This window comes from Xiphophorus hellerii, chromosome 2, assembly GCF_003331165.1.
Source record: "Xiphophorus hellerii strain 12219 chromosome 2, Xiphophorus_hellerii-4.1, whole genome shotgun sequence".
Taxonomy (NCBI): Eukaryota; Metazoa; Chordata; class Actinopteri; order Cyprinodontiformes; family Poeciliidae; genus Xiphophorus; species Xiphophorus hellerii.
The window spans coordinates 7,637,790-7,664,636 of record NC_045673.1 but is presented as its reverse complement, the minus strand read 5'-3'; the positions used below and the strand labels follow the sequence as shown (position 1 = coordinate 7,664,636).

The window sequence follows — 26,847 nt, the reverse complement described above, 5'->3', positions numbered from 1 at the left end:
TTTCCTTTCAGGTTCGTTTGTAAGAACTGCCTGTCAGAGCAGGCCAGAGGTATAAGCAAACTAAGCGATGTGCTGTGGGAAAATATTAAATTGTTAATGTAACTTTATTCCACGTCTTTTCCTTCTGCCTTTTGTTGGATCCTTGTTCCCTTCCTCCTTTTTTATGCTCTTTATTCTTTTGTTTCTATCTTTATGTCTTGCCTTCCTTCCTTTTGCCCGACCATCCTGCACCTTTCTATCCTTTTAATTTTTTTTGTTCTAGTTCTGTTTCTTATTTTCTACCTCCACTTCTTTCTTGTCCTTCCTCCCTGTTTGCTTCTTATATAGATATTTTCATTAGACGCTAAAGCTGTAAAAACATTTACCATGAATTTACAGAAAACCTGTAGTATTTTATATTTTGAGGTAAGTGCAAATGACTTTCCTCAAGCTCTGGAAATCTTTAGAAAAGTCTAGAAAGCCTGAAAATTTGTCAAAACTATAAACTTTGAAATTTGATTTAAAAAAATGTTCTCACTGAAACTATGTACGTATGTACTGTGAACATACAAAGGAAAAATGTCTGTTCTGGGTCACACTTGATTCATAGTGTAACTGTTTACATAGAATTACTCGTATTTAGTAAAAAGGCTGCTCAAGTACTGAGTAACATCGAATTTATGTCAAATATATAAAGTTTTGTGCAAATTCTGGTATTTCGACAAAAAAATTTGATACAAATGATTTAAAAAATACATTTTAAGCAGAATAAACACTTTTCCAAGTAGTTTCTCTGTATAACATTAATACTTACAGAAGGTAAAAAAAAAAGTAATTCTGGTGACAATATATGGTGCTTACTGTATATTTACTTGACCTTGAAAAGTGACAACCTGCTCAGTAGATAAAAAATAACATTAGAATAGCAAGGCTTGTGTAGAAACAAGAGGTCTCACTTTAACAAACTACATGTGTGTATCTGGTTACTCACAGTGGGTAGAGTATCTAGACATTTTACTCAAGTAAGAGTAAGATTTACTCTTACCTTTCAAATTAAGTAGTGATACTACATAATATTACTCAAGAGTGAGGCTGCTGTGTAGTTAAGCTGCTCCCAAAAGTCAACTTTTTACCAAAACGTTACTCAAGTAAATGATACTAGTTACCTTCTGTTCTCTGACAGTTTGATTATAGCTATTCCTTTGTCCAAAGTTCTATTGGTTTAATAAATAATGCACAATGACATATAAAGTCAAAGTGAATTGGTTGGCTCATTAGTCAACTATAAAAACAGTCTTGACTGGACAGCATGCAGGCAATCAAGCATGGACAATATGGCAGACATGTTGTGGTGCCGTGAGGTCCCAGGCTGCCTCTTCTCTCCGGTCACCGTGACAGGAAAACATTCTGGCCCGCGGTTTCCCAACAGGTTTGTAAGCGGTAAGCAGGCTCAGTCACACTAAGACTAGGAAATCTGTTTTTGGAGCAATCGTTCCTGTAAGATTTCCAGTTTCCGGATTAAAACGGCTTCTGTTTTCACTGACTTGTTTACAACAAACCGCCGGAGACGAGTACGAATAGTTTGGCCCGGGGTTTTATGAATGGACGCTGTCGTAACCGTGGGGCACAAAACGTGACATCACATGTGGGGAGGGGCTTACAATTAAACGACAACTTGTTCAGACACTTAGTGAAAACATTGTTTATAAAAGGGACAAAATTTTCCATCAGAGTAGTCACATTAATATAAAAACAGATTAAAAGAGGTCAACTCTTCTCCTGCCTACATTCAGCAGAGATCAACTCTTCAGACTTTGGAAAATATCTGCAAGAAACAAATTAATTAACATTAAATCAGAAGTGTTCACAATATTTTAAACTGTATTTTATTAACTCATATTTTATTCCGCTGTGATGCCACAGACCAAAGTAGCACGCACTGTTACATTTTACTTCAATTACAGCTGTGAGTGTTTTGGGGAGTTCTGCCTGCTTTGCACTTTCAAACAGTCATTTTTGTCTGTTCTGTTTTGCAAATTACAAAATGTTCAGCCAAACTTAATGGAGAGCGACTGAAAAATAATCCTCAACTGGATTTAGGTCTAAACTTTGACATTTCAAACTAGCAGGTTTTCTTCCAGGATCCCTTTTTAATAGTGCCATCCATCTCTATTTGGCTCTAACATGGTTCCCCTTTTGGAAAACAACAACCCCGCAGCACATTATGTACAACTACACCAAGACCAAAGTGTGTCCAGGTTGATGTACGTAGAGATGTAGCTATACAGGTGGATTGTATTTTTTATTAGGTGATTTCTGAGGGAAGTTGATTTTGCTATAAATCCTGCAGATGTAACGGAGTAAAGCCCAATACATCCCTCACCTTTCAAATTAAAACCATGCATCCTTTTCCACCCACTTCACATGTGTTCACTATCTTGTGTTGATGTAGTAATTTGTTGTAAAAATATTTGAAAACCTTTGTGAGAAAAACTATATGAGATCTTTTTAAATTTTTGCTAGCTCACCTTCGATAACAGATCAGGAGCAGCACCAGGCCAGCTGCACCAACCATCACCACTATCACTGCAGCCACGATGGAGACAGCAGACAGGCGGGAGGGCTCTGCATCACAGCAGTTTGGGATTAGAACAGACGCATGTTCCTAACATGTGCAGCACTATGTCCATGTTTTCATTGTTCTGAACTGACCTGAGCAAACGAAGGAACCTGCTGTGTTAAAGCATTCCAGATGTTGTGGACAAGAAGAAATCAGCTCCTCACACTCATTGATATCTACACAAAAAAAATTTGGGGTGTAATAGATGAACACTTTTACTTTTCATATTTTACGACATACATATTGCATTGTGTCAGAACGAAATTATACAGGGACAGTTTGCATCATACAAACTGTCACTGTCATTAGTATTTTGATACTAATCAAAATTCCTTTCAGTACATTCAAATCTAAATGAAGCTATATATGTAGTCCAGTTTTTAGCTTAGTATTTAAAGTACTGAATAAATAATAAAAAAATCTACCAAAAAGAACTTTTGCACTGAGCTATGAATTAAACCTGCCTACAGAGTGTATTGTAACAGATAGAAATTATTGTTACGTTTTCTCCGTAAAACAATCAATGACATTCAATTTCTTTTGCTCTTTAACACTATTATTGTTTTGCATTTTATTCTATAAAATCCATTTCAAAAATGGACTTTGTATACATAAAATTCTGCTTCTTAAAAATAAAATTGGCACTTGCTGCCTGTAGTACTTCAATCCTCCATCTGAGGGCGTAATCTAACGACATGATTAGACACAGTAGGGTTTTGAGGAAAATATCAACTTTTAAAGAGGCCTCACAAATATTCTTATTGGGTTATATGAACCATTTGCAGAAATGTTTCTTCTACCTTGACACGTTGGAGGCGGAGAGCTCCACTTCTGGCTCTCTGCATCACAGCTGATGGATGCAGAGCCCAGCAGCCTGAATCCAACCCGACACTGATAAAGGATCGTGAAGTTGCAGAGCAGAGAGTAGCCAGAGTGAATCCTGGGTATCGGGCCACAGACGGGATCTGGAGGAGACAGAGTTTTCATAAAAATAAACATAAAAGTGCAGATTTTTTTTTTTCCCCACTTCCTCACCTGTGTGAGGCTCTTTCCAGGGGCCGAGGTCGAGATGGGGGATGAGTGGGTGGGAACAGACCAGCATGTCTTCAGGGCTCTCGGTGCGTGAAAACGGGTCCACAGGGACACGGCTGATGTGGCTGTTGTCACAAATGATGCGGGACAGGGAGACGTTGTGCAGGTGTCTCCTCTGGGTTCTGGTGAAAACTCCATTTCTCTCCCACCAGAACCTGGACGGACAAAAACAGATTAAACTCTCCACTTTTCTGTATAATCACTCTAAGCTCTTTTGACTCCTACCTGTCCCCGTCTCTCAGTGCTCTGAACTGTCTGGTCAGGAGGCAGGACAGGAGCGGTCCCACTCGTCCTCCGGGCAGAGCCGGCTCAGATATGGCCCCGACCCAAACATCGATGTTGTGCGGGGTTCCGTATAAAAGCTCAAATTTATGAGCCAAAGTGAAGTTCCCCAAAATTTTGGCCAGATCTGACATCGTGTTGGGAACAGAAAGATTACAGAACTGGCGCCATGAGCTGTACCCTGATGGATGAGAAGAGCATAAGATGAGAATAATAAATTTCAAACACAAAATAGAGACACATCATTTGTGGATACCTAATGAACTTTTCCCACAAAATTAAAATTAGGGATGCATGATATTAGACTTTTCGTCGATATCCGATTTGCTGATATACTAAAACTCATTTGACCGATAACATACAATACTGATATTTCTTCCCTATACCTACTTATTGAAAATATATGACTTTCTCTACTGTGGAATTAAAATACTACATTATCTTTGCCAATTTAACCTGCTACCAAAAGCAAATGCTAAAAAGAAGGCTGAAAATGATGTAACACTTTTCAACTTGCATTATGATTAATGTCAAATTTATTCATGACATTTTCTCTCTCTAAGACAATGACAACGCTCTAATAGTGTAAATTTGATGTTGTGCTGTGCTGCAGGCATCATTTTTACTGGTTTGTCATATAAAAACCACACCTTTTATATCGGTGAGTTATTTTGACAGAATGTCTGATATTAAATTTTACAGCTTACATCGGCCGATACAGATACCATGCTGATAATATCGTGCATCCCTACATATTTCCAAGTGAGGAACTAGTTATCCTCCCTACTTAGCAGTTTAAATGTTGACTAAACTTTTGCTTGCTTAATTTTGGTCTCAAAGTAATGCGATAAAGAAGCCATGCTCTGTGTCTGTGAGGTGAGGAAGCTGGTTACCAGGCAGGCCGTGGTCCCGGCTCCTCTGCAGGTTCAGGGCCCCGAGGTCCAGAGGCATCCCCCCCTGCGCCTGAAACAGCCTTTCTGTGAGTTCCTCCACCATCATCTGACCTGCAGTCTGCAGCTTGGCGGGAGACAGCAGCATGCCTCGCAGCACTGGGTCGATACCACCTAAACAATAACAACAGGAGAGAATGAAATACAAACACTAAAACTTGACTAAAATGGTTTCAGATAGGACCTTGGTTACCTTCCTGTATGACCCTCCATGAAGCAAACAGTGAGTGATGCAGAGGCAGAGGGGGATACTCTGGGTTAAAGGTGTAATCTGGACCCAGACGGTTCACTACTGGCTGAACAGTGACGTGAGCAAAACGGAACGCCGCCGTAGCAAACGTGTTGGCGATGCTTGGGTCAACATCTGGATCATACCTCTGGTAGCGGGGCATCAGCTGGGACATGGCGCTCTCACCAAGCACCCGTGGCAGGTAGTGCTCCCAGGTTAGGATCTGGAAAAAGGAAAAGGGAAACCGGCTTGGAGTGATTCGGATGTGGATGAACCAGGTTTTAAAGGGGAGTATTATGTATTTTTCCAGGCACTTGGCACCATTTTATAGCACAATCTAACTATGTTACCTTCAGTTATTAAAGAAAATACTGTATATATTATATTTTAGACATAACTTAAAAAAATGTGACTGTAATTTGACTGCTTTGAAATTGGTATCTTAAATATGATTGGCATCATCATTTATTTGTGACTTAGTGAACAATATTATGTGCCTTGTTTATTTTTTTTAATCTTATTTCTTTAAATATTTTTATTATCTTGTTTGTTTTATCTTTTGTACTATGGACCTTGTTATGTGTCTGGATTAAAGATACGATATGATATGATCCTAACACGTTTTTAAAGGCTGTGTAACATTTGTGACTCTAAGTTCTATTTAGCTGAACTGAATGTTTGGATGTAAAGTGTGCAGATGCCCAGTCCAGGTGGACCTGCTGCAGACACCTGGTGGATGGCTCCGATGATCTTCCTCGCTTCCTGATAGAGGGTCTCTGGACTCCAGTGAGGGTTGAGCTGGTGCAGCTCCTTCACCAGCCGGTTGTGCTCTCTCAGAAAGAGTGTGTGCAGCACAATCAGTCCCAGATGTTCATTGACTCTTGAATCCCCTGGAAAATATATTTTTTTAAAATGTTTTACCTGCATGCAAGTCTGCAGAATAATTCACAACATTCGCTTGCTTACCGGCATGAAAGCATGAAGTGGTGTTCTCCCTGAGTGCCGATCTGCTCGACGCCCCCGCGGTGGAGGAGTTACGGGGACCGCAGGGGTCCAGGTGAGCCTGCACCCGGGACAGGAACGGCATGTACGGCAACTCCTCATCCCAGTACCGGGAGTTGAGGGCCATGGAGCCCAGAGGAGACGACGTGGTTCCTGAGAGCAGAGGCCAAGCTGGGGGAGCTGCCGTACACCATGCTGGCGTCTACGAAGGAGGTGATGGCGTTGAGCTGCTCCCGCTGGCGAGGAGGCAGGACTCCATTATCACAACTGGGAGCAGAACGGAAGAAGGGCATACAGCTCTGGACGCCGCTGCGAGGATCGGATAGCGGGATCTGAGAGGGAAATGATAACTTTTAATGCTGCAAAGGAATCTGCTCCATGTTAATTCACTTCTAACCATAATAAATATAACAGCCATCTAAACTGTAGAACAGCAGTAAGATAGAAGTCTAATGAACAAAAGTGATAACTCTATTTATCCTTTGACTGTTCTTAGTATTAGATGAGTTTACTTGATATGCACAACAAATTGTCTTTGCCTCATGTGAAATAAATAGCCTTGCCAAAATATGCAGTATTTCTCACATTTTATCACAGAAAACCTTTTATATATTTCATTGGGATTTTGTGACAAGTCTCAGTAATACTTTTTATCATCATTACATTGTAAACTATGTACTTTTTCTGTTTAAAAAATGTTTCCACAAACATCAGAATTCCATGAAGAAAATCTATCAGTCCTCTTTTTGAAAGCATCTTTGTAAAAACGGCAGTTCGTTAAAGATGACCACTGATTTCCTACAGTTGTCATTCATTGAAATGTTTTAACTTCTATTTTCACAAAAGATTATGCGACATTTGCAACTTTGAGGGAGTTTTATTTGGTTGGATTGAGTGCAAAAACAGCTCTTTAATTTGTGCAGACGCCTCGCCTAGAACCTAAAACCCCAGTAAAATAATACATAGCAAAAAAGTTTAAGGGATGTGAACAAGTCCTTGTTTAAGGCATCTATAAATTATTGTACAGCAAAAGAGTCCAATGAGTTATGGAGAACTTTACTGCTTAAAAAGAGGAACAGATTTCCTTTTCCTAGCCCAGTTCTCTCAGGAGATACTTCACACTGAGCGATAAATAGTTCCTTGTTGCACAAAAGCAGAGCAGGCATAATTCAAAACGTTTAGTGATCATACTCTAAAACAGGGGTGGGCAATCCTGGTCCTCGAGGGCCGGTGTCCTGCAGCTCTTATATGTCTCCCTGGTCCAACACACTTGAATCCAATAGCTGAATCACCTCCTAAGTGCAGTCAAGTTCTCCAGAGTCCTGCTAATGACCTCATTATTTGACTCAGGTGTGTTGAAGTAGAGATGCATCTAAAAGTTGCAGGAGACCGGCCCTCCAGGCCTGGAGTTGCCCACCCCTGCTCTAAAACCTCACATAATGTATCATATTAGAATTTGTGAAACAAATGAGAAAAGTGAGTGAAGTGCACCTGAATGGGGAAGCAGGGCGAGTCCCGGCTGCAGCTGCGGGTGCAGTCAGCGCCCGTCTTGAAGACGGATGTGCTGGGGCTCTGAGGGGTCAGCACCATGTCGTGGTCTATCCACTGACCCCAGTCCACCAGCAGGTGGGACAGAGTGGAGTCCACAGAGATTTTATCGTTGTGAGTAAACAGCACTTCCTGCGACACGAGCCTCACCTGGATGATAAAAAGATGGAGATTGATGGAGTTGGAGGCAAACAGAGGGGTTGTGGGGAGCGTGAGCTGCAGCGGGGCCCTTACAGGAGGCAGGCTGACGTTATGGTAGGTGTGTTCAGGGTCCCAGCCTCTGGGCGTCCCCCACACATCCTCATATTCTGGAGGCAGCCAGCGGGAATATGGGATGTTTGCAGCACCCCATCTTGGATGTTGTCTGAACGGGAAACACAACAAACCTAATTTATTTGGATTTTATGTAACAGACCAGCGTAAAAATATGGCTAAATTCATCATCTGGAAATGGAAAGAGAATGGCACAACTCCAAATATACCAAGACAACTCCACCTACTGAAACTGAGCAAAAAGACAAGGAGTGCATCAATCGGGAAGCTACCAAGAATGCTGGAAAAGCTGCAGAGCCACAACTCAGGTGGGAGAATCTATTGACACTCAAAAGATTTGATCTACAACGTGGTGACAGTATCAAGCAATGGAGATGTTTTTCTTCAGCACTAACAAGAAAGCAGGTCAAAGGAAACATGGATGAAGCTAAATACAGGGCAATGCTGCAATAAACCCTGTTAGAGGCTGGGGCAGAGACTCATCTGCTCTAATAAACAGTCTGAGCTGCAATAAATCAGTTTTAGATATTAATATGTTGGGTTTAAATTGAGCTGCTTTGCAAAGAGGAATTTAAAAAATTCTCAGTATTTAAATGTGCAAAATGTTTTATCCGTAAAACATTTTGAAAAGAAATGTTTTCTTCCACTTCACAGTTATGCGCTTACTTTCTGTAAATATAAATGTTATCACATAAAATCCAAATAAACTATCTCAAAGTTTGTAGTTTTAACATGTTAAAATGTAAATAAAAAAGGTTAAAGGTGCATGAATGATTTTGCGTGTCAGTGACTGCACTCTCACCTGTTGTTGCATTCGCCTGTGATGGACCTGTAGCGCTCAGACATGCAGCCTGTCTGACAGCTGAGGGTGTGCAGCTCAGCAGAGCAACCGGTCATCTGCAGCAGATTCTCCACGTCTCCTTCACTCAAAAGCTCTAAGAAATAAATGCAAACAGCATTTTGTAAAAACAAAAATTTCCCTCAACCTCCATTTAGATATGAATTATAGTGAAATGTGCAACTGTTAAACAGTAAATGTTGGTCATTTACTATATAATCCTGAATAATCTGAGCTGCAGGTTCAGATGCTTTAATTTGAAATGGGTTTGGTACCATACGGCTTGGGCTGCACCATCGAGTTGGTGTAGACCATCTCTCGGATCAGCTCCACTGTGTTGTCCAGCAGCTCAGCAGCGCGAATGTGAGTCCGGGTTTCTGGTTTCAATCTGTTTAAACTGGGCCAGTAGGTCACTGGGTTTGAGGGCACCTTCAGTATAAGACTTCTTCACCCTGAAAATGTGATTTTCCAATTAGACTTTTTCAGATTTATCTTAACCCATAATCAAGAGGTTTTACCTCTCAGACGTGTGGGCATAGGCAGCATCCGTCAGCTCAATGGCTCTCTGAAGAGCCTGATGGATGTATGCTGAACCCAAATATGCAGTTTCTGAGAACAAATGTGCAGTCAGTGCAGCTCTTTCTAGAAATAATCAATTAAAACCCCTACCTGAGTTGTTGCCAAATGGTGTACTCATCACAGCGTGCTCCGGAAAGGCGAGCAGGACAAGAGCAAGTCCAATTAGAGATGCTGACATCTGAAATGAGACATGTGGGTGACTCAAGCAAACTACATGAGGCTATTAGATAAAAAAACAGTAAGGAGAGCAACTCACTATGGGCTTTCTGTAAGTCGTCAAATCTCAACAATGCTTGGAAAATGAGTTGTTATCACAGCAGTCCTCACTCTTATTCGTTCTTGGAGGCAGTGGGTGTTATAGTGTCGCGGATATACAGGCAGCGGAGATAACAGGTATGTGCAGAATCTCCTTATCGCTGCTTCTGGTGACAGCGAGGCAACATCAAACGCCGGACTCCCTACTACCCAAAAACCTTTCTAATCCGTGTTCTGGCCCATGATGCAAAACCTTCTGTCAAACTAGCATTTCTAATAAATTCCTGAACTGTACTTTTCCCTCATAATAATACAGAGAGCAACACTGAGGTAGCCAGAGGTTTTATGGTTTAATTAAATTTAGAGTAAAACAGTGTTTCACTGACAGAGTGCTTTACAAAAGCCTGAACAACCCTGGAGCTTTTCCAAATTACTTTACATCCAAAGACTTTAATGTATTTTGATGGGATTGTGTATTTTAGACTGCAGGTCTGAAACATTTACAATCAAAGGAACCATTTTCACCCAGTGAAATAAAACTCATTCAGAGCCACAAACGTTACATGGTCTTTTGGAAAAAGATAACATGTTGTTAAAGGTCAATAATCAGTTTAAGTACATTTTGTGGTTGTGTTGGATAAGAGTTAAGCAAAGAGATGGGGATTGAGAGTTGTTGTAACTTTGATTTTTGTAGCCTATAACTTCTGGCGTTTGGTTGTTAGAGACCTCAGGTACATTTTCCTGAGTTTGATTGTCAGAGACCTCAGTTAACTTCTCCACCTGGATGTTGTCTGATTCAGACAGTTAGACATTGTATTGTTTTGTGCTTGTCCTTACATGTTAATGGCTCTTTCTCCGGTAGCTCATCCGCTGTCTCCTGTGTTTAAGAGATGGATTCATTTTCAGTGACCAGTTGAGGAGCAGAGATAACATTTTCATTGATAAAGGTCTCCTTTTCATAGCAGTCTGCCTGATCACCGTGTTTTTCCAGCACAGAACTATCATGTTTTTCATCCACATTTTCAGTGGATGATTCTGAAGTCATGCAAATTGATGTTGCAGGGAAATTTTCTTCTGGGGTCTTCTTGACATCCTTACACTTAATTGGTTGTTTCTCTTCTGGTTGAACCACTGTCTCCTGTGTTTTAGAGGTGGATTCTTTTACAGTGACCAGTGACGCATCTTGCATATCAGTATTCAGTATTGATTATGACATACATAAAGCTTGAGATATTTTATCACCTAATCCTGCTTTAAACTTCTCCACAACTTTCTTTCTCCATCTGCTGTTTCTAAGTTTTCCATGATCACTAATAAATTCTACCAAACTTCTCAAGTCACCATAACTTTACGAGGGTGAGAGTAAACAAATGCACACAGTACATTTGAAAACTATGTAACCTTTTCTTTCCTCTACACGTTTATCACAAAAAATCCCAATAAAGGGAAAAATTAAATGAACTGTTGCAAAATGTCAGAGCGTATCTTCGAAGTTCTCTGTATGTTTAGTACAATCGGGTTTGTGTAGTTCCTAGTGTTAATCTCATCATCCCTGTGCCAATGACACAGACAGGTGGACGGGCGGGAAGAGGAGGGAGGCAGGGATTCTGGGAAATAACGAGGAAGCAAAACATGACATTAAAAAAATAGGAGGGAAAATCCGTAACGATATCAGTTAATTACAGTGGGAGTCTTCACTCAGCGACTTTGCCCATTTGGAGCCTTTAAAAGTCAAACGTGATGTGGTGAAAAACTCACCTCTTTGATCCTCCAGGTGTGTGATAGCATCAAATGGGTCACTGACCTCATTTCATTACTCTGTTATTCATTTGATCACATTTGACCCACATTACTTATCCTCCAATGTTGGGAGTAGAAAAACAAGCTGCCTTAAAATTAATAAAATATAGCCAGAGAAGTAATATTTGATATTCTGCTCACTTTGTTCATGTTCCCTTTTTGCAACAACAAACATTTTTTATGGTAGATTAATTTTAATGGGGGAGAGAACATTTTCTGCAGCTGTGGCTTTAACACATGCAAGCAAAATACTTTCACGTGGCTTGATCACAATCATTTTCTAAAAGCATTCAATCTCTAAAACAAACAAAATAAAACTGTTTTCACAATTTTATTCAACTAATAAAAACTGCTTTTGACATGATCATTTAATTAATTCAAGTATATTTTTTTCAAGAGGAGGAAGACAATTTCTTTGGCCTTTAATACACAGATATATAATAGATAAATGTTCAAGCGTGCAAAAACAGTCTGAAATATTAGACAGGAAACAATGATGCAAAGTAATGCATGAATACTGATAGTCAATGGTATGGCGTTAAAAAGACAACACTTATAACTAAAGCATTAGTATCTTTTTTTTTGTGTAGACAGAAATCACAGAGCTGTTAAGTTAGGGATTGATGCACCAATCAGGTTTTAGGCATGCTGAGACCAGAGGAACCGATCACTGCGCTCCAGCATGGTCTGAATCATCGACCTGAAAATCAAAAACAAGAAAAAACATATTTAACTCTTAAAAGATCCTTTTAAGGCTCTAACCTGTTACTACAGACACTTCAAATGTGTTTTAGCTTCTAATCACAACACAAAACCTGCATGTCATATCGTAAAATGATAAAATATATTTAAAAACTCTTGAAATTCCCACTTGGGGGACTAGTAAAGGATTATCTTTTCTAAAATTAGTGGGGAAAAGTTAATAATTTAAATCTACTCTTAGCTTCAACCAAACAAGGAAAAACCAGATGGATCAAAGTAGGATATGCACGTTTGTTTACTAGAATATTTCTGTATTTCTAATAGAAAAAATTGTTTCAAAAAAGTGGGGGGGTTTTTTCTACATTGTTTTACAGACAGTCTGACTCACCTTTGCCTCCTCTCGGCGACTCTCAGCAGGTCACACACCAGCTGGGAGTGGGCTGAAAGGACCATCTGCACTCCACATTCATGCAGCAGCTCCAGGGCTCGGTCAGGCCCCAGGGTCCGAGCCAGCAGGAGGGTCAGACTCTCCGGGTTGATCCGTCCTTCGCAGTTCGTGGAGCCGTTGGACCAGCTGCTCCCATTCACATCTGTGGCCAGCTGTGGGTCTGCCACACGGCAATACTGCTGAGAGAGCTGGATCAGCAGCTTCCACTCGTCCAGGTTATGAGGTTCAACACCTGAAGACGTGTGGAATGATCAGAGGCACAAGTGTCAAACTCAAGGCTCGTGGGCCAGATCTGTCCCACTGCAGCTTTTTAAGCGGCCCTCTTCCTTCTAGAGGGCCACATAAAAAAGACCTTCAAAAACCAGTTGTGTGCTTAAAACATTATTTTATCAATGAAATAAAAGTAGTTTTTGTCTGTAAACTGCCAAATTACATAAATGTGAAAATCAATATTAGTTCATTTCAAGACGTACTAGTCAAACGCAGAGATAGCTATTTATTAGTATGTTAACAGTTTGCTAGTAAATTCTACCACAACCGGTTCTTTGAGAATATTCATGTTCTTGGTATGGCCCAAAGAAAAAGGGGTTATTGCTACACAAAAACAAACATGTAGTTTATTAAAGCTCCTTTTACTTTTCCATTAAATGTACATGATTTTCACTGACTGTTGTTTTTAAACATTTGAGATTAGGTGACAACTAGGCCTAATTTGACCAATTATTTCAATTAAGGCAGAAAAAAACTAAAGTGATTAACAATATTGTTTTGTTATCCCGGAACTTAAATAAAAGGCAACAGGAGTTTTTCTCTGGATACTTAAGAACGTTTCAACTCTCATCAAAAAAAAAAAATCAAAAAAGCATTCGAGTCCACTTATAGACCCGGTGGATTCATAAATAGGGCTGTTACGTTCACCAGTGGGGTTGTAAGGGTCATGGTTCCAGGCCTCTCTGAGTTCAGTATTTGAGTTCTCGTCACTTGACAACATGCAAGTTGTTTTGGTCCAGGGAGATACAGCTGCACTGCAGGTGTTAGACAGATGAAACCTGAGGCCTCCTCCTCGCTTTAGAGCTGGTTTCTAATACTTAACTTAGACGTTTGGATCGTCATGTGACAACAACCCAACGGCTCATTTTACATTCAAAGAGATTTATTTGATTTGATTATTTTTGTAATTATTGTTAACAGTTTTACCATCAGGATCCTCCAGGAGGCTGAGGTCATCCAGCTGACAGATGGTGGAAAATGCTTCAGTGCGACGTTGCAGCTCTTTGCAGAGGTAGAGGTAACCCGTCCAATAGCTGTACAAGCATGGACATGTTATGTTGCAGTGTACCGCCAACATCATGAAGACTAGACAATTTTCCTTTGATGAAAAATAATCAGAAATACCCGTGACTGCGGCACATCTCATTCATCTTCTCTTTAGATGAAATGTCTGCAGGAAGACGAATGAGCAAAGACAAAAGACGTCCGTAGCCCCAGGTGAAACAGTGTGAACGCCACCTGCAGCAGCAAACACACTTTTACCCTCTCATTTTCTCTTCTTAAACTGGACCAGGTTGTGGTTTAAGTATTATACAGTTTTCAAAATCTGTTCACTTTGTATTATTTTCACACATACATACATTGAGACAAAATTGTTTTTTACTAAGTATGTTCACTAATTTGTGGCCAATCTCCAATCTTTTTAAGCTATGATCTGCTCAAACGGATTTGAACTGAATCTAATTTATGTTAAAGAGAAAAATAAACTGGACATAAATTTAGCTTTCCTGCTGTGAGCGACCAATTTTGAACAGAGGTGGTGTTATGTCAACTGTGCAGGGAAAATAGGGATTAATGTATAACAAAGAAAAGGGTTCACATTTCAAAGTGTCTTTCAGGAGATTAGAGCAGCTAGCTTTGCTAAAAACATAAGTCTCCATGTGTATTATTCCGAAGAATGTAGATTCTTACCCGAACACTAAGATTTCCAAACGGCTAACAATATTTCAAAATCAATCAAGAGGCAGAATACGTAAAACAATATATCAAACAACTATTCTGTACCATAAAAGTTTCTTTGTCTTACTAATGAACTGCATCTGTGTTATGAAAATAAATTTTTTTAATACTTGAAATGCTTCCATGAGCTTTGAAGATTTGTTTTGTAATCAACAAATTAAACACTAACATCTTCTCACATTCCTGTGCTTCTGTCTTTACTCTAAACATGACTGAAACTGAAAATCGCTAACATTAGATGTTCTTCACTCAATCACACAGTTCACAACCAAAGAGGGTTACTGTCCTCCCACCAGGGTCAATCAAACTGAACATCATCTAATTTTGGACACCAGTCGATTTCTGCTGAATGGTGTCAGAAACAGAATCAGAAAATTCTGTTTCTGATGATTGAATACATAAAAGCGTAATACCTGGGCCTTCCATCAGAGGTCAGGGTATCGGCGTGTTGAGGGGCATCGTGAGTCAGGACCAGCTCCAGCCAATCCTGTCTCAATGATTCAGGTTCAAGGAGCGACTGAAGAAATGACAACCTAGCAGAAACAACTTGCTGAATTATAGATTCACTCAGCAAAGTATCTATGTTAATCTACAAAAAATACGAAACACATAAGACGCACCTGTGCTCCTCAGCTCTTGAATGTACAAGATTATCCAGGTACGCCAGGAAGTGGCTTCGCTGAGCCACCGTCTCCACGTCAGCAGGTGTTATAATGGGATAGAACTGGGAAAACGAGCGTACAGCTGCCTCACCATGCTTCTCATATAGCCTGGAATATAAGAGAAAACCTTATGTGTAAAGAAACTTTATGTACGTTTTGTAGGTGGGATTAACCATCTACAAAACAGTTTTTAAACAATGTCTAAAACACATTGTCTTGTTTTCAAAAAATCAACATTAGTAAGTCAGTAAATATATCAGGGCATTTGAAGGTTTCAGGACTTAAAAAGTCAAATTTAAGACTTTTTAAGATCCTTTAAATGCAACCTTGAATGAAATTTAAGACCAATAATACTATAAATATGGGGATGGTTGGGTGGTTCAACTGCATTACAATCAAGAACAGCAAAAACAGTGAAACTAAAACCTTCTGGGGTTTGTGGCTCTTGGCAGCAGCTTTGTGCTTCACATACAATGGCTTTCTACAGCCTTAACCACCAGAATGCCAAGCTTAAAGATTGTTGGGTCACCCAGCCTCGTATGGGCAACAGAACATCATCCAGTCAACTGCCGATAAAACTGAACTTAGTCATAGCAGACACCAAAAGGTAGCTAGATAACTGGCAAGTGTATATTAGCAGCTAGTTAGCAGTAGCATCAGCCACCTCGAGTTACAGAACATAATGATGATGTCTATGCGCCACTCAAACATTTGCCTGACAGAAAAGTTTGAGTGACAAAATCCCCCAATTTAAAGTATACGATATTAGTCATGCAACAATAACATTGAAGATATCTGCTTAACATATTTAAGGCAAATTAATTTAAATTAAAGACATTTTAAGTTGTTCATTTTAAATATGTAATTTTTTAACAATGAATGGACCCCTTGTATATTAGATGCATTAATACTTTAAAATCACACATTGGTACCTGTGGAAGTGAGCAAGGAGATGCGGTGCACCCCAAGGCTGCAGCTCTCTGAGGCTTCGTAGAGATTTCAGCAAATCTCCTCTCTGAATAATTTCAACCACCTTGCTGGACTGAGTGAGCACTAGGTGAAACAAAAACAATGTTGCATAACATTAGTTTTTTTAAATAATAAATTAAACTGGAGTGTTTTTTTTTTTTTAGTGCAGTCCCTTTTAAAGACAAGTTTCTAACCTAGCATGGCCTCAGAGAACGAGCTCATCATCTCGGGTCGCTGCTGATGACAAAGAAGGCACATTCTTCTCACTCGCTCCTGGTCCAGAAGGAAGAAGTAGCGACGCAGGAAAGTTGTGCTTTCCGGCACCTCCTGCTGGTTCCTGAAGCAGCTGAGCTCTGTGTAAAGAGTGGCCAGCTCGCTGAGATTAGCTTCCAGATCTGATGGTAAAGGCGTAGGAGACGCCACTCGGATGGGCTCAGGATGATTCTCCAGAGCAGCGACGTTTTCAGTCGTGTCGACCATCGGCTGTTTCTCACAGAGGACTTCTTTTTCTCCAAGTTCTGCTTCCTCTGTAACACTTTCTGATGATTCTCTTTGTTGCTCTGTGCATATGCTCAAATATTCCCTGTCCCATTTATCTTCTCCTGATCCATCCAGGTTGGAATTGGTTACAGAAGCTGTCAGGAGAACAGCAGGGCCCAGAATTCGCTCCAACACAGGGAGCCACTCCATCAGAGCTTCTCTAAGGCAGACTGGATCCAGGAGCACCAAAGGATCTTGTATCTGTGAGCTGATGGTTGGAAAACATAATAATTAGTTAAAGAACAGGTGCTAATAGTAATAATAACATAAAAATCCCAATAATAAGGTAAATGTGGTGTAGTACTTACACAGCTTGCTCTGTTGCTGAACGAAGTTCATCCATATCAGCCTCTGCGTTTGATATTTCGTTATAAACTCTAAAAACAAATATCAGAATCAAATTTACTTGCTCAGACTGTGTCATATACTTGGAATTTAAATATGTTAAATAAAAAATATATATACTGTAAACTTCAGAGACAAAAAAATACAAGCGAAAGAAACAGTATGTACATATGTTGTCATGTACACTCCATGTTTTGTTTTTGTTTTTTTTTTAATATGGGCAGGTTGATATAGCGCAAATAAGCTCATTTATTTTCAAAGTAGACTAGCCGACTATTCTGACTGTAGATCAGAAGTTCCACTTGGCATCACCAGCTGTGTTTGTTTATTACATAAAATCCCAATAAAACACACTGAAGCTTGTGTATGCCTAATAGAACATTAAAAAGGTTACGGTGTTTGAATACATTAGAAAAACTGTAGTAAACACAGAGGATTAGGTGATATTTTAAAGATCTCTACTTACTCAATCTCCATTTCATCTGAGTAGGATGTTGTGCTGGCTAACGTTTCGGGCTGTGCGCTCTCTTTAAATTCAGGCCGATGTCGGAGTTCAGAGTTCATCTGGAGGGTGTTGATCTTCTCTGTCGTCTTCTTGACAAAACTAGAAACGCTATTGGAAAGAAATAAGAGGAGAAAAAAAATAAACTCACATTGTTCAACAGTTAAACAAGAAGCAGAACTGTGATCCAACTGTTTCATATGAAGAACGAATGTGGGATGCTCAGACTGAAAATTGACAAATGTGTCAACAAATGTACATCTATGGAGGCAAAAAAAACAACAGATTTTTGTTTTCAGTGGAATGAGGAAGTAGGCCGCCCAAAGCACAGCTGCAATTTAGTTTCATTTCTTATTATGATAAAAATTATATATAACAGTATCATAAACCAGAAAATGTGTAACCTGAGCATTCTTTTGGTTTTAATTCACCTGTCTTTAACGGCCTGCAAAGCTATGCGGGGGGGTTTGGTGCAGAATGAAAGTGGGAGGTGGAACTGCAGGCCTTGGTCAGGTCGATCGGCCTCCAGCCGCTCAGCGCTCTGTGGATCTGAGTAAAGATGGGGGCAGGAGTGGGAGGAAAAACACAGATGGATGGAGTGCTGGAGGGGAATGATGAGAGGCAGTGGACAACAATGCAAGCGGAGGAAGATTGTAGAGAGATTGCAATCAAAAACCGCAGAAAACAAAAAAAAAAAACAGAACAAAAATGGCGACAAATGTGAGATGGATTGGAACAGATGAGACATTTTACGTCAACAACTCAGCAGAAATGGGGCCCTTTTGTGATTATTCAGCTTTGTTTACAACAAACTCAGGAGGTGCAACAGCAAAGGAAAAAAGATTTGCAAAGAGTAAGAGTCAAGTTATTATCAGCCACTTTACAGTCATTCATTCAAATTCCAATTTCTGATTTAGCAAATAGGTTTTGGTTATTTTGTCTGACAGTGTTAAACTGAAAATAACTTCACAGTTTTTTAAAGCTATAATTAGAGGCAGAAAAGAGGTTTCCTCCTGCTTCAGACAATCACCCAAATCACAATTATATATACAGAGGCGACAAAAAAAGAGAAAAGTAACGAGTAAATAAAGAAACAAGACAAAGTGTAACAGGATACCATTTTTAGTATTTGTACATGACTTTAACTCTTTTTTTTTAATAGAAAATTATCTTTAAGACACATTTCAAGCTTCCTGATCTCACTAATAATATTAATTTTGACTATGTTTCTCTGATTTCAATCAGTGCAGAAGCACAAACTTAAGATAAAAATATGCAACAAGAACCAGATTCTATGCCAAAATGTTAAATTTGAACTATCTAAAGCAGATGAGAATGGCAATACCTAACAACACTGATTACTACCAGATGTAAGAGCTGAAATTCTTACCATGATCCACCTGGTCTTCCTCCTGGACAAAGCTGAACTCTTTCAGTCGCTCCTCCTCTGACACGGACTGATTCATGAGGGAGCTGGTCTCCTCGTCCGACTGGCTTCCTCTGCGGCTGATCACACGGTAGATCCCACAGTCGAGGACGTTAAAACTCTCCTAGATTATGACAGATTAGACAATTGGTTTCTAGTTGCAAAAATGTGACACAATCAAACTTTCAAGTATAATTGTGGTATTTGATGCAAAATGGTTTAGAGCAAAAGACTTTTTCACTTGTTAGCTAAAGAGCATCCACTGCAAATAAGCCAAGAAAAATCAGAATCATAAAATTAAAAAGAAGTGTGTTTCTGTCATAAACAGGACTCTTAAACCAGATTTGTTCTTACATGTGAAGAGATGCTGCTCCTGCGGCTGCTGGATGCAGAATCCAGCGGTTCCAGCTTCAGGATCACTTCCTCCAGCTGGTTAATCAGCTCCGTCTGCGCGCTGGAACTGAGCTGAGACTTCAGGTATTCCAGGCGATCGATGGGAATGGACTTCCTGGCCTGAATTGAATAAGACAGATTCTTTAAATCTGTCATTCTTTAAACCTGGTTAATTAAACCTATTTGGACATTGTAGATTTCCCACAAATGCACCTAGATTACATTTTGTTGTGATTTAGAACTGAAAAATTGAACTTAATTGAATAGAATTAATTGTCTATTGTTGCCGTTCACCTTAATGGTTAGATAGACTTTGTATTTGGTCGCAAGAATATAAATATTTCAAACCAGGAAAGCCTGGACAGTAATCTATTCTTACACTTCACACAGAGATGAAGTCGTTCGTCGTACGTCTTACCCGGCTCGTCGTGATTGTGTGCTGGAACATGCAGCAGACGGCAGCAGCGAGAGTCCAGGACTCTCTGCGCAGCAGACGTTCCACGCAGCGCTCCGCAGACAGCAAAGACAGGTGGGACAGATGGCCGCTGCTGTGGAGGCAGAACAGCTCGTTGCGGTGGACTGCAATGTCAGCCAAGTCTACAAGAAAAGTTCAATTCAAACATATTCATTTAGAATATAACGTACACAGAAACATGGGAAAGTTTGCATGAAGTTCTTGCAAAAGGATTTATGGGATTATTCCAGTATCAAATGGAAATATATTGCTGGATAAAACAGATGCCAAAACAACTTATTTAATTAAATCACTGAATACGAAGTTTGTAGTGAAATAATCCTTTCCCAGCTGAGTTTCTCCCGTCAGGTGCTACAGCGATTTAGGGGGGAACACAAACCTTTAACTTCAGTCCACAGCAGGACCTGTCCATTCTGAGGTGTGAAGATATAAATGGCCGAATCGGTCCAAGTAAGCAGATTTTGATCTCTGAAAAGATACATGAAGCACCAATGACAGTTTTCTAGGAAGTAACACAACTCAAATAAAAACCAGCACTCTAAAAAGCTTTTGGATCTTACCCAAAATAAAGCAGTTTAGGGAAGCCGAGAGACTGCGGACTACTCTGTGCTGGATTGTAATTTGGCTCATTTCTGCATAAAGAGGTAGATAATGCACATTGTAAGTCCTGCCTTAATTGTAACACATTAAGTTATAATGAAATGTACCTGTAAGTGATTAAAGGGACTGGTGGGCAGGCGAGCAGCTTTTTGAATTGATGAGTACTCAGAACCTCGCCGTTAAAATTAGCCTCCCATATTCGGGATCCCGGCCGGGCGCAGTACAGCAGCGGCGGCTGTCCCACTAATAATCCCCTATTCTGGGGCAAGAAGCAGGCTCCGTATTCCCCGTCACGCTCCTTATTTCCAACACGCCAGAATTTCTCCCTACAGGCAGAAAACCAAGCAAAAAAAACCTCTGAAGTTGCTAATTTATGCTGGACAAGAAGACAAAAAATAAACAAATACTACTTAAAGACTTAAATCAGTCTTTCTCTGATTTTTCCTGAAGATAAATCAGAGAAAGACTTTGTATTTTATACTTTACAACTAGGAAAAAAGATCCCCAAAGTTTTCAATTATATATTATTATATTATATTATATTATTATATATTATATTATATTATTATATATTATATTTCAATTGTATCAACCTTCCAGACCTCTCAGGTCTTCCGGTTCTGGTCTGCTCTGCATCCCCAGAACCAGAACCAAACGAGGAGAAGCAGCTTTCAGCATCTATGCACCACGAATTTGGAACAAACTTCCAGAAAACTGTAAAACAGCTGAAACACTGACTTCTTTTAAATCTCAACTGAAAACCCACCTGTTTAGAATTGTATTTGAAATGTAATCAATTACAAATTTATTGATGTAACTTGACTTAATGATTGATTCTATATTGCATTGTGATTCTGTGTTTGTTATGATGTAAAGCACTTTGAAATGCCTTGCTGCTGAAATGTGCTATACAAATAAAAATTTGATTGATTGATTGATTGAATTAATTTAAAAAAGGCAAATGTCAAAACAACAAATGGAAAATTCTTTGTAAAACCAAGCAAATCAAGCGCTACAAAGCTCTACATAGGAAAAGATTCAGTTTGTGTTTTGTCTAATTTTCAGACACTGAGTCAATATCTTTGTAAAATTACAGTTTTTGCATTCAGGAAAGATTCCCAAGACAGAGAAAAGCTCAAAGTTACTCACTTCTCTGTGTCACAGAGGTAGCAGCGACTGAGTGAAGACACTAGGAGGCGCCCATCTTGATATCCAAGCTGAACCACTCTGGAGTCAACAGTAGTAACAGTTTGGACAGGAAAGATGACAAATGCTGACCCCTAGAGGAGAGAAAGAATTTGAAATAATTCGATTAGGCATTCATTTGACAAGCCTACAACAAATTAAATGGAAATGGCAAAAATCACAGAAAGTAGGAGCAACACTGATTCAGTTTGCTGGGCTCAAGAAAATCATCACAATCAAACAAGTATAGAAAAATTATAAATGCATCTACAAGCAGTTAAAGAAGGCTTATAATCGTATGAATACCAGCTTTGTATTTGGTTTCTTTTGTAGAGTGAAACATCATTCTTGCCAGTACCTTGCCCAGTTTAGATGATCCAGCCCGCAGACACGACACTTTGCCTACAGAGTCCCCAACAAAAACCCTAAGTGTGCTTGTATCCCAGCAAAGGGCGGTGATGTTCTGTCCTCTGTGCTCTGATGACACGCTGACGCGCTCTGGACGACCTCGCCGCTCCAGCTGCAGCTCCCACACCACCACCAGACCCTGACTGGACGACAGCCATCAGAATACAGAGAACAGGCAATGTAAGAATAATAAATACAATTCACTCAATGACAAACATGTCATTAGTTTCAGGAAAAAGGACTGACCTTGTTGCAACTGCAATAAAATCTTCATCATGAGGACAACATGCCACTTGTGTGATAGATCCCTCCTGAGGTAGAGAAAGGTCATTCCAGATTAAGATACAACGTTCCTGGCTTAGGGTCCAGTGGCTTAAATAGTTCTTGTTACACTTGATCTTAACCATGAACTTGAATTTGTTTTATTTGTACAAACACAAAGGAATGTATAATTGCAAAGCGGAAGGAAAATTATGTATTTTTCATAAATGTTTTTGTGTAATATAAATATAACCACATCGATAGTTTGTTAGCTCTGGTTATGATTTGAGTTGTTGTTCGGTATAATGGTGTAACTTGGCCCCTGCAAGTCTTCTACAGACTCCAACTGGTTTTCTTCCAGAATTTCTCCATATTTATCTTCATCTATCTACTTATCAACCCTAATCAGTGTTTCCTTCTCTGCTGAATATAAAGTATTCCCATAACATAATGCTGCCCCCACCATGTTTCACCGAGGGAATTGTGTGCTCTGTGTGAGGTGTTAGTTTTACGCTCTACCTAGTATTTTGGAGTTAAGTCAAAAAGGTCATAATTGCTGTCATCTGACCAGATCACCTTCTTCCACATATTTACCCCGTTCCTGTGGAACAACGGACTTTGGAAGGTTTGGGGTGGGGCTGAACGATAACAGAGAAAGATGCAACACCTGATAATGTTGATGAATGTCTTGTGATAAATAGACTAACTAGAAATTAAACTAGCTTATGTCCCTTTGCACTGGGTTGACAGCAGACATAAACCCCTGATAACAAATAGCAACTGGAGATAAATAATAAAAATTCTCTATTTCTGTCTCAGTAACAAGGTTTCACTTAAAAAGTCGTTTCTTGTTGACATTTGCTATTTTGGCAATGAAACAACTTCTAGTGCTTGTAGTTAATAATTTTACCACCTCTTTACCTCATAAAACATAATTATGGTGTAAACATATTATTAAACTAGTGCCATCACATCTACTACTGGATTTGATTTTTAGTGAAACTGAGTAACACAAAAGAAAACTGATTGCTTTGGATTTTATTTGGTGGCATCAGAGTGAAGGGGGCTGAATAGTAAAAGGTTATACTTACCAGATAAAAAATATATATTTTATTTCTCTCCACATCACCTCCTGTCACATAAAATACAGTTTGGGGTTGTAATGTTAGAAAATATGAAAAAAGGTGAGTCCAATTTTCATATTTTGATGATAGGTATAATCTGGGTACAAACATTATAACACTTCACTTAATATGCAGTTAAAATGGTAAAAAACTCAAACATCTACCTTGTGAGTCAGAATCAGTCTTTGTTTCCAGCCCTCCTTCTGGATGAGGTGCAACCCTCCTGCTGACGTTCCCAATGCGAGCCACTTCCTGGACACCGCCAGACAGGTACACTGAAATACAACACAGTCACATTAAAAAGAGTCAACCGAGACAATCAGTGTCCAAAGAAAAAACAAACATTCTCACAGTACGGATGCACAATATAATCACAAATATATTATCTCATAACCTGCACTGGAACAATCAAAGCTTTTAAGTATTGTTCAGTAAGGGTCTCTATTAACATATTTGGAGAAAATAACTGTTTATTGCAGCATAGTTTTTTTCCCCCCAGACACAAGCAAGTGGTCAAGTTATTAAGAAACTCAAACAACTTCTTCCAATTGCTAGCAGCAACTACAACCAGAAGAAACGTTTTCAATAGAACCTTGATGTTGAGATGTAAATATTGACTTTTTTCAGTAATTGAATGGACTTTTTAATAAATTAGGTATCGTAACATATATTGTTATAACAACAGTCACCAATATATTGCATGTTTTTCCTATTATGAATGACTTACATTCATAATAGGAATGAATCACTGATGCCTGAACATTTATTCAACTGTAGAGGTAGATTTGAAAAAAAGATATTATGCAGTCATATTCAGTAAATTAGAATATGCACTCTGATGATGCTTGTCAGATTAAAAGTAACCTTTGAAAATTACCCTTAAGCAGATATTAAACATACTTTTTTATTAAGCTCACATTTCCTTTCCTTAAAAGGCTTTTTATCTGTCTCATGTAAATATTCTAATCTTCTAAGAAAATCAATGTTTTTTTAAACTAGCTGTAAGCAGAAAATCATCATAATTAACCATTTGAAAACATCAATGTGTACGCACAGATTAACATCTGTGCTTCAGAATGTAAATTGAGTTACTGACACGAACGAGCCTTTCAATAATACTTCAATTTACTGAGCATCACTGCATTACTGAAAAATATTGTAGAATGTCAAATCATTGCTATAAAGTCTTCAACTGGAACGATTTATTAGATGTGATTGATGGCTGATTCTACCTTGAGCCTGCCTGAGTCAAAACGTAGAGCAGAGAGGAGCGGATCGAGGCAGTCAAACTCTGCCAGGAGGTGATTGTGGTTCTCAGGCACAACTGGTATCGCAGGCATCTTCGCTGCAGAGTCAACAACAGTAGAGTCAAAGTCTGAGAGAGAAGAGAGTGACATCAACAATAACATGTTATGTCAGAGTGCGTCTTTGCTGCCATGGAGACATGTGACATTGTCACATGACTTTCACCAGAGGACCTGCCCTGGTAAATTGACCAGCCGTGACTTTGTTTTACTGTGCAGTCTAAGGAAAAGCAGCTTGTGTAAAACAGTGAGCTGGTTTAGAAACCACAACCTAGTAGAGATTTTCTTTGAAATCCAGGAATGTTCTTACTCATTAAAGCCACAAAGGAGAAATTGAAACCAACAAAGATCTTACACCATTGTGACAGCAAACAAGCTACACCCCGATACAGTTTGTCCTGGATTGACTTCTTTTGATTTTGCATGAATTCATGAGGAAGCAGAAGTGAAACTAAACCTGTGACCGACTACATTTACTGTAACCTGTACTGTAGGGACACAGTTGGTAATGAGCAATTGAGAAATACTTCAAAACAAACATTACATTAATCAACTGCTTCCTAAACTCACAGTGGTTGAAAAAGCAATATAGGAGATACTAAAGAAGTCACCTCCTACCACTCTCTTGGTATTTGCTAGCACTCTACTGTTAGGATTACATTATGTTGTAAGGAGGTCCACAAAATTCCTCAAACATACTTAAAATTCTTGAAATTGTAAGTATGTTACAATTCTGGCTTCATCATTACTATAAAGTAATGATTCTGGCTTCTTTAGTAGCCAGAATGGAAAGTATTGCATGAAAAGTTGAATACATCTTGTTTTCTATGTCCCTGCTCTCTGTGTTTGTGGATAAGGTGTCCTAAATGTTACTTGAAGATAAAACAAATGTGCATTTAATCACATTGCAAGTCAACACCAGCCTCACACTTTCAACAGTTTTGGCAAAATTTCATTTTGGTGTTTTAGCTGACTTAATCGACGAAGTATGAACATCAGATTCTGTCTACAAAAACGTATTACGCAACCTTAAAAACAGGACAAACAAGTTTTGCTTGGTCTAAACCGAAGCAAATACAAAAAGGTCTAAATTAGGACTACCTATAGAATTAAGAATGACTGTTGTTTAAATGAAGTCTTCGGTTAGTCCACAGTCTTCAGTGGAAAGATAGCTGAACTTTGCTGTGAGCTGAGAATGGAGCCATTGATTCAAGGCAGTTTGGATCACGAGACCCATCTGACATCTCTGCTGCTACCACTGCTACCAAAACTACTAAAAAAACGCGGCTTTTGATTTTTCTAACATTTTCTACTTAATGTCATTTTATTTCCACGGAGATAACGTGAACATCTGCTCAGTGTCAGCTCCCCGCAGTCTCATTTTAAACCGTGACACCAACGGGTTAGCAAGCATGCTACTAGCACAAACACAGCCGTTGGAACCAACTGTCAGATGTTTTTTTTACACCTGAACTCACCGGATGGACGGGGCGACTCTGTTTAGCGTTAGCGCTTCTGATTACATCCCCGGAGATAGTCAGTGGTCAGCGCCACTGACTTCTGACCGGGGGTCAGCCAGGACACCCGTGACAGCTCCGTCCACAGAAATCAGCTGATGTGTTGACACTTCCTGAAAGCGGCGCTGCAGCTTCCTTACAGCACGCTCAGAAACCAACACTCTGCATTCTCAGAATCAAAATGTAAATAAAAGAATTGACTAAAATGTTATGATTTTTTGTAGATCAGTGGTCTTCATGCGTCTATAACCAAATATAAGGTTTTTTCTTAGAACCACCAGTAAGAAAGGGTCTTTTTTTCTCTCTCTCTCATTTTTAATGCAAAAGGAAAAGTAAAACAAAACCTGGAGAGAAAATAAAAATACGTCGTCATTATTTTTTTGCAGAGATGGAAAATTATTCCTGACATAAAATGTGAAAAGGTTTGTTTCAGATATCCATCAACAGATAAAACAATATAGAGTACAAAAGGTTTTTATTTATATTTCATTTAAAAAGGCATGTAATTTAAAAAAAAAAATCATTTTCA

At 39.3% G+C, this 26,847-nt stretch overlaps 2 protein-coding genes across 3 annotated transcripts; both read right to left on the bottom strand.

Annotated features, from left to right (window-relative positions):
• Positions 1-613: 613 nt before the first annotated feature.
• Positions 614-11,622, bottom strand: epx (eosinophil peroxidase). Its single transcript, XM_032582138.1, is given in 18 exon segments — positions 614-1,804; positions 2,508-2,604; positions 2,692-2,775; positions 3,400-3,564; positions 3,635-3,846; positions 3,917-4,154; positions 4,867-5,037; positions 5,117-5,375; positions 5,882-6,042; positions 6,119-6,299; positions 6,301-6,486; positions 7,646-7,852; positions 7,937-8,066; positions 8,778-8,910; positions 9,089-9,188; positions 9,190-9,265; positions 9,332-9,422; positions 9,483-11,622. Coding segments are annotated over 18 exon segments (2,637 nt in total). The 5' UTR covers positions 9,571-11,622; the 3' UTR covers positions 614-1,746.
• Positions 11,623-11,764: 142 nt separating this feature from the next.
• On the bottom strand, positions 11,765-26,442 carry hps5 (HPS5 biogenesis of lysosomal organelles complex 2 subunit 2). Of its 2 annotated transcripts, none has more exons than XM_032582117.1 (23): positions 26,280-26,442; positions 24,730-24,872; positions 23,662-23,772; positions 22,359-22,423; positions 22,063-22,255; positions 21,669-21,799; positions 20,627-20,845; positions 20,480-20,551; positions 20,299-20,387; positions 19,863-20,041; positions 19,406-19,564; positions 19,016-19,175; positions 18,057-18,174; positions 17,590-17,736; positions 17,087-17,155; positions 16,433-16,986; positions 16,202-16,322; positions 15,228-15,377; positions 15,021-15,140; positions 13,993-14,106; positions 13,795-13,901; positions 12,538-12,829; positions 11,765-12,147 (listed from the first exon to the last, which is right to left on the bottom strand). In XM_032582117.1, exons 2-23 carry the CDS (start codon positions 24,835-24,837, stop codon positions 12,087-12,089), a joined length of 3,339 nt encoding a protein of 1,112 aa, XP_032438008.1. In that variant the 5' UTR covers positions 24,838-24,872; positions 26,280-26,442; the 3' UTR covers positions 11,765-12,086. The 2 variants fall into 2 exon arrangements, with proteins under 2 accessions (XP_032438008.1, XP_032438000.1); XM_032582109.1 differs by having other exon boundaries at positions 24,730-24,842.
• Positions 26,443-26,847: the final 405 nt, after the last annotated feature.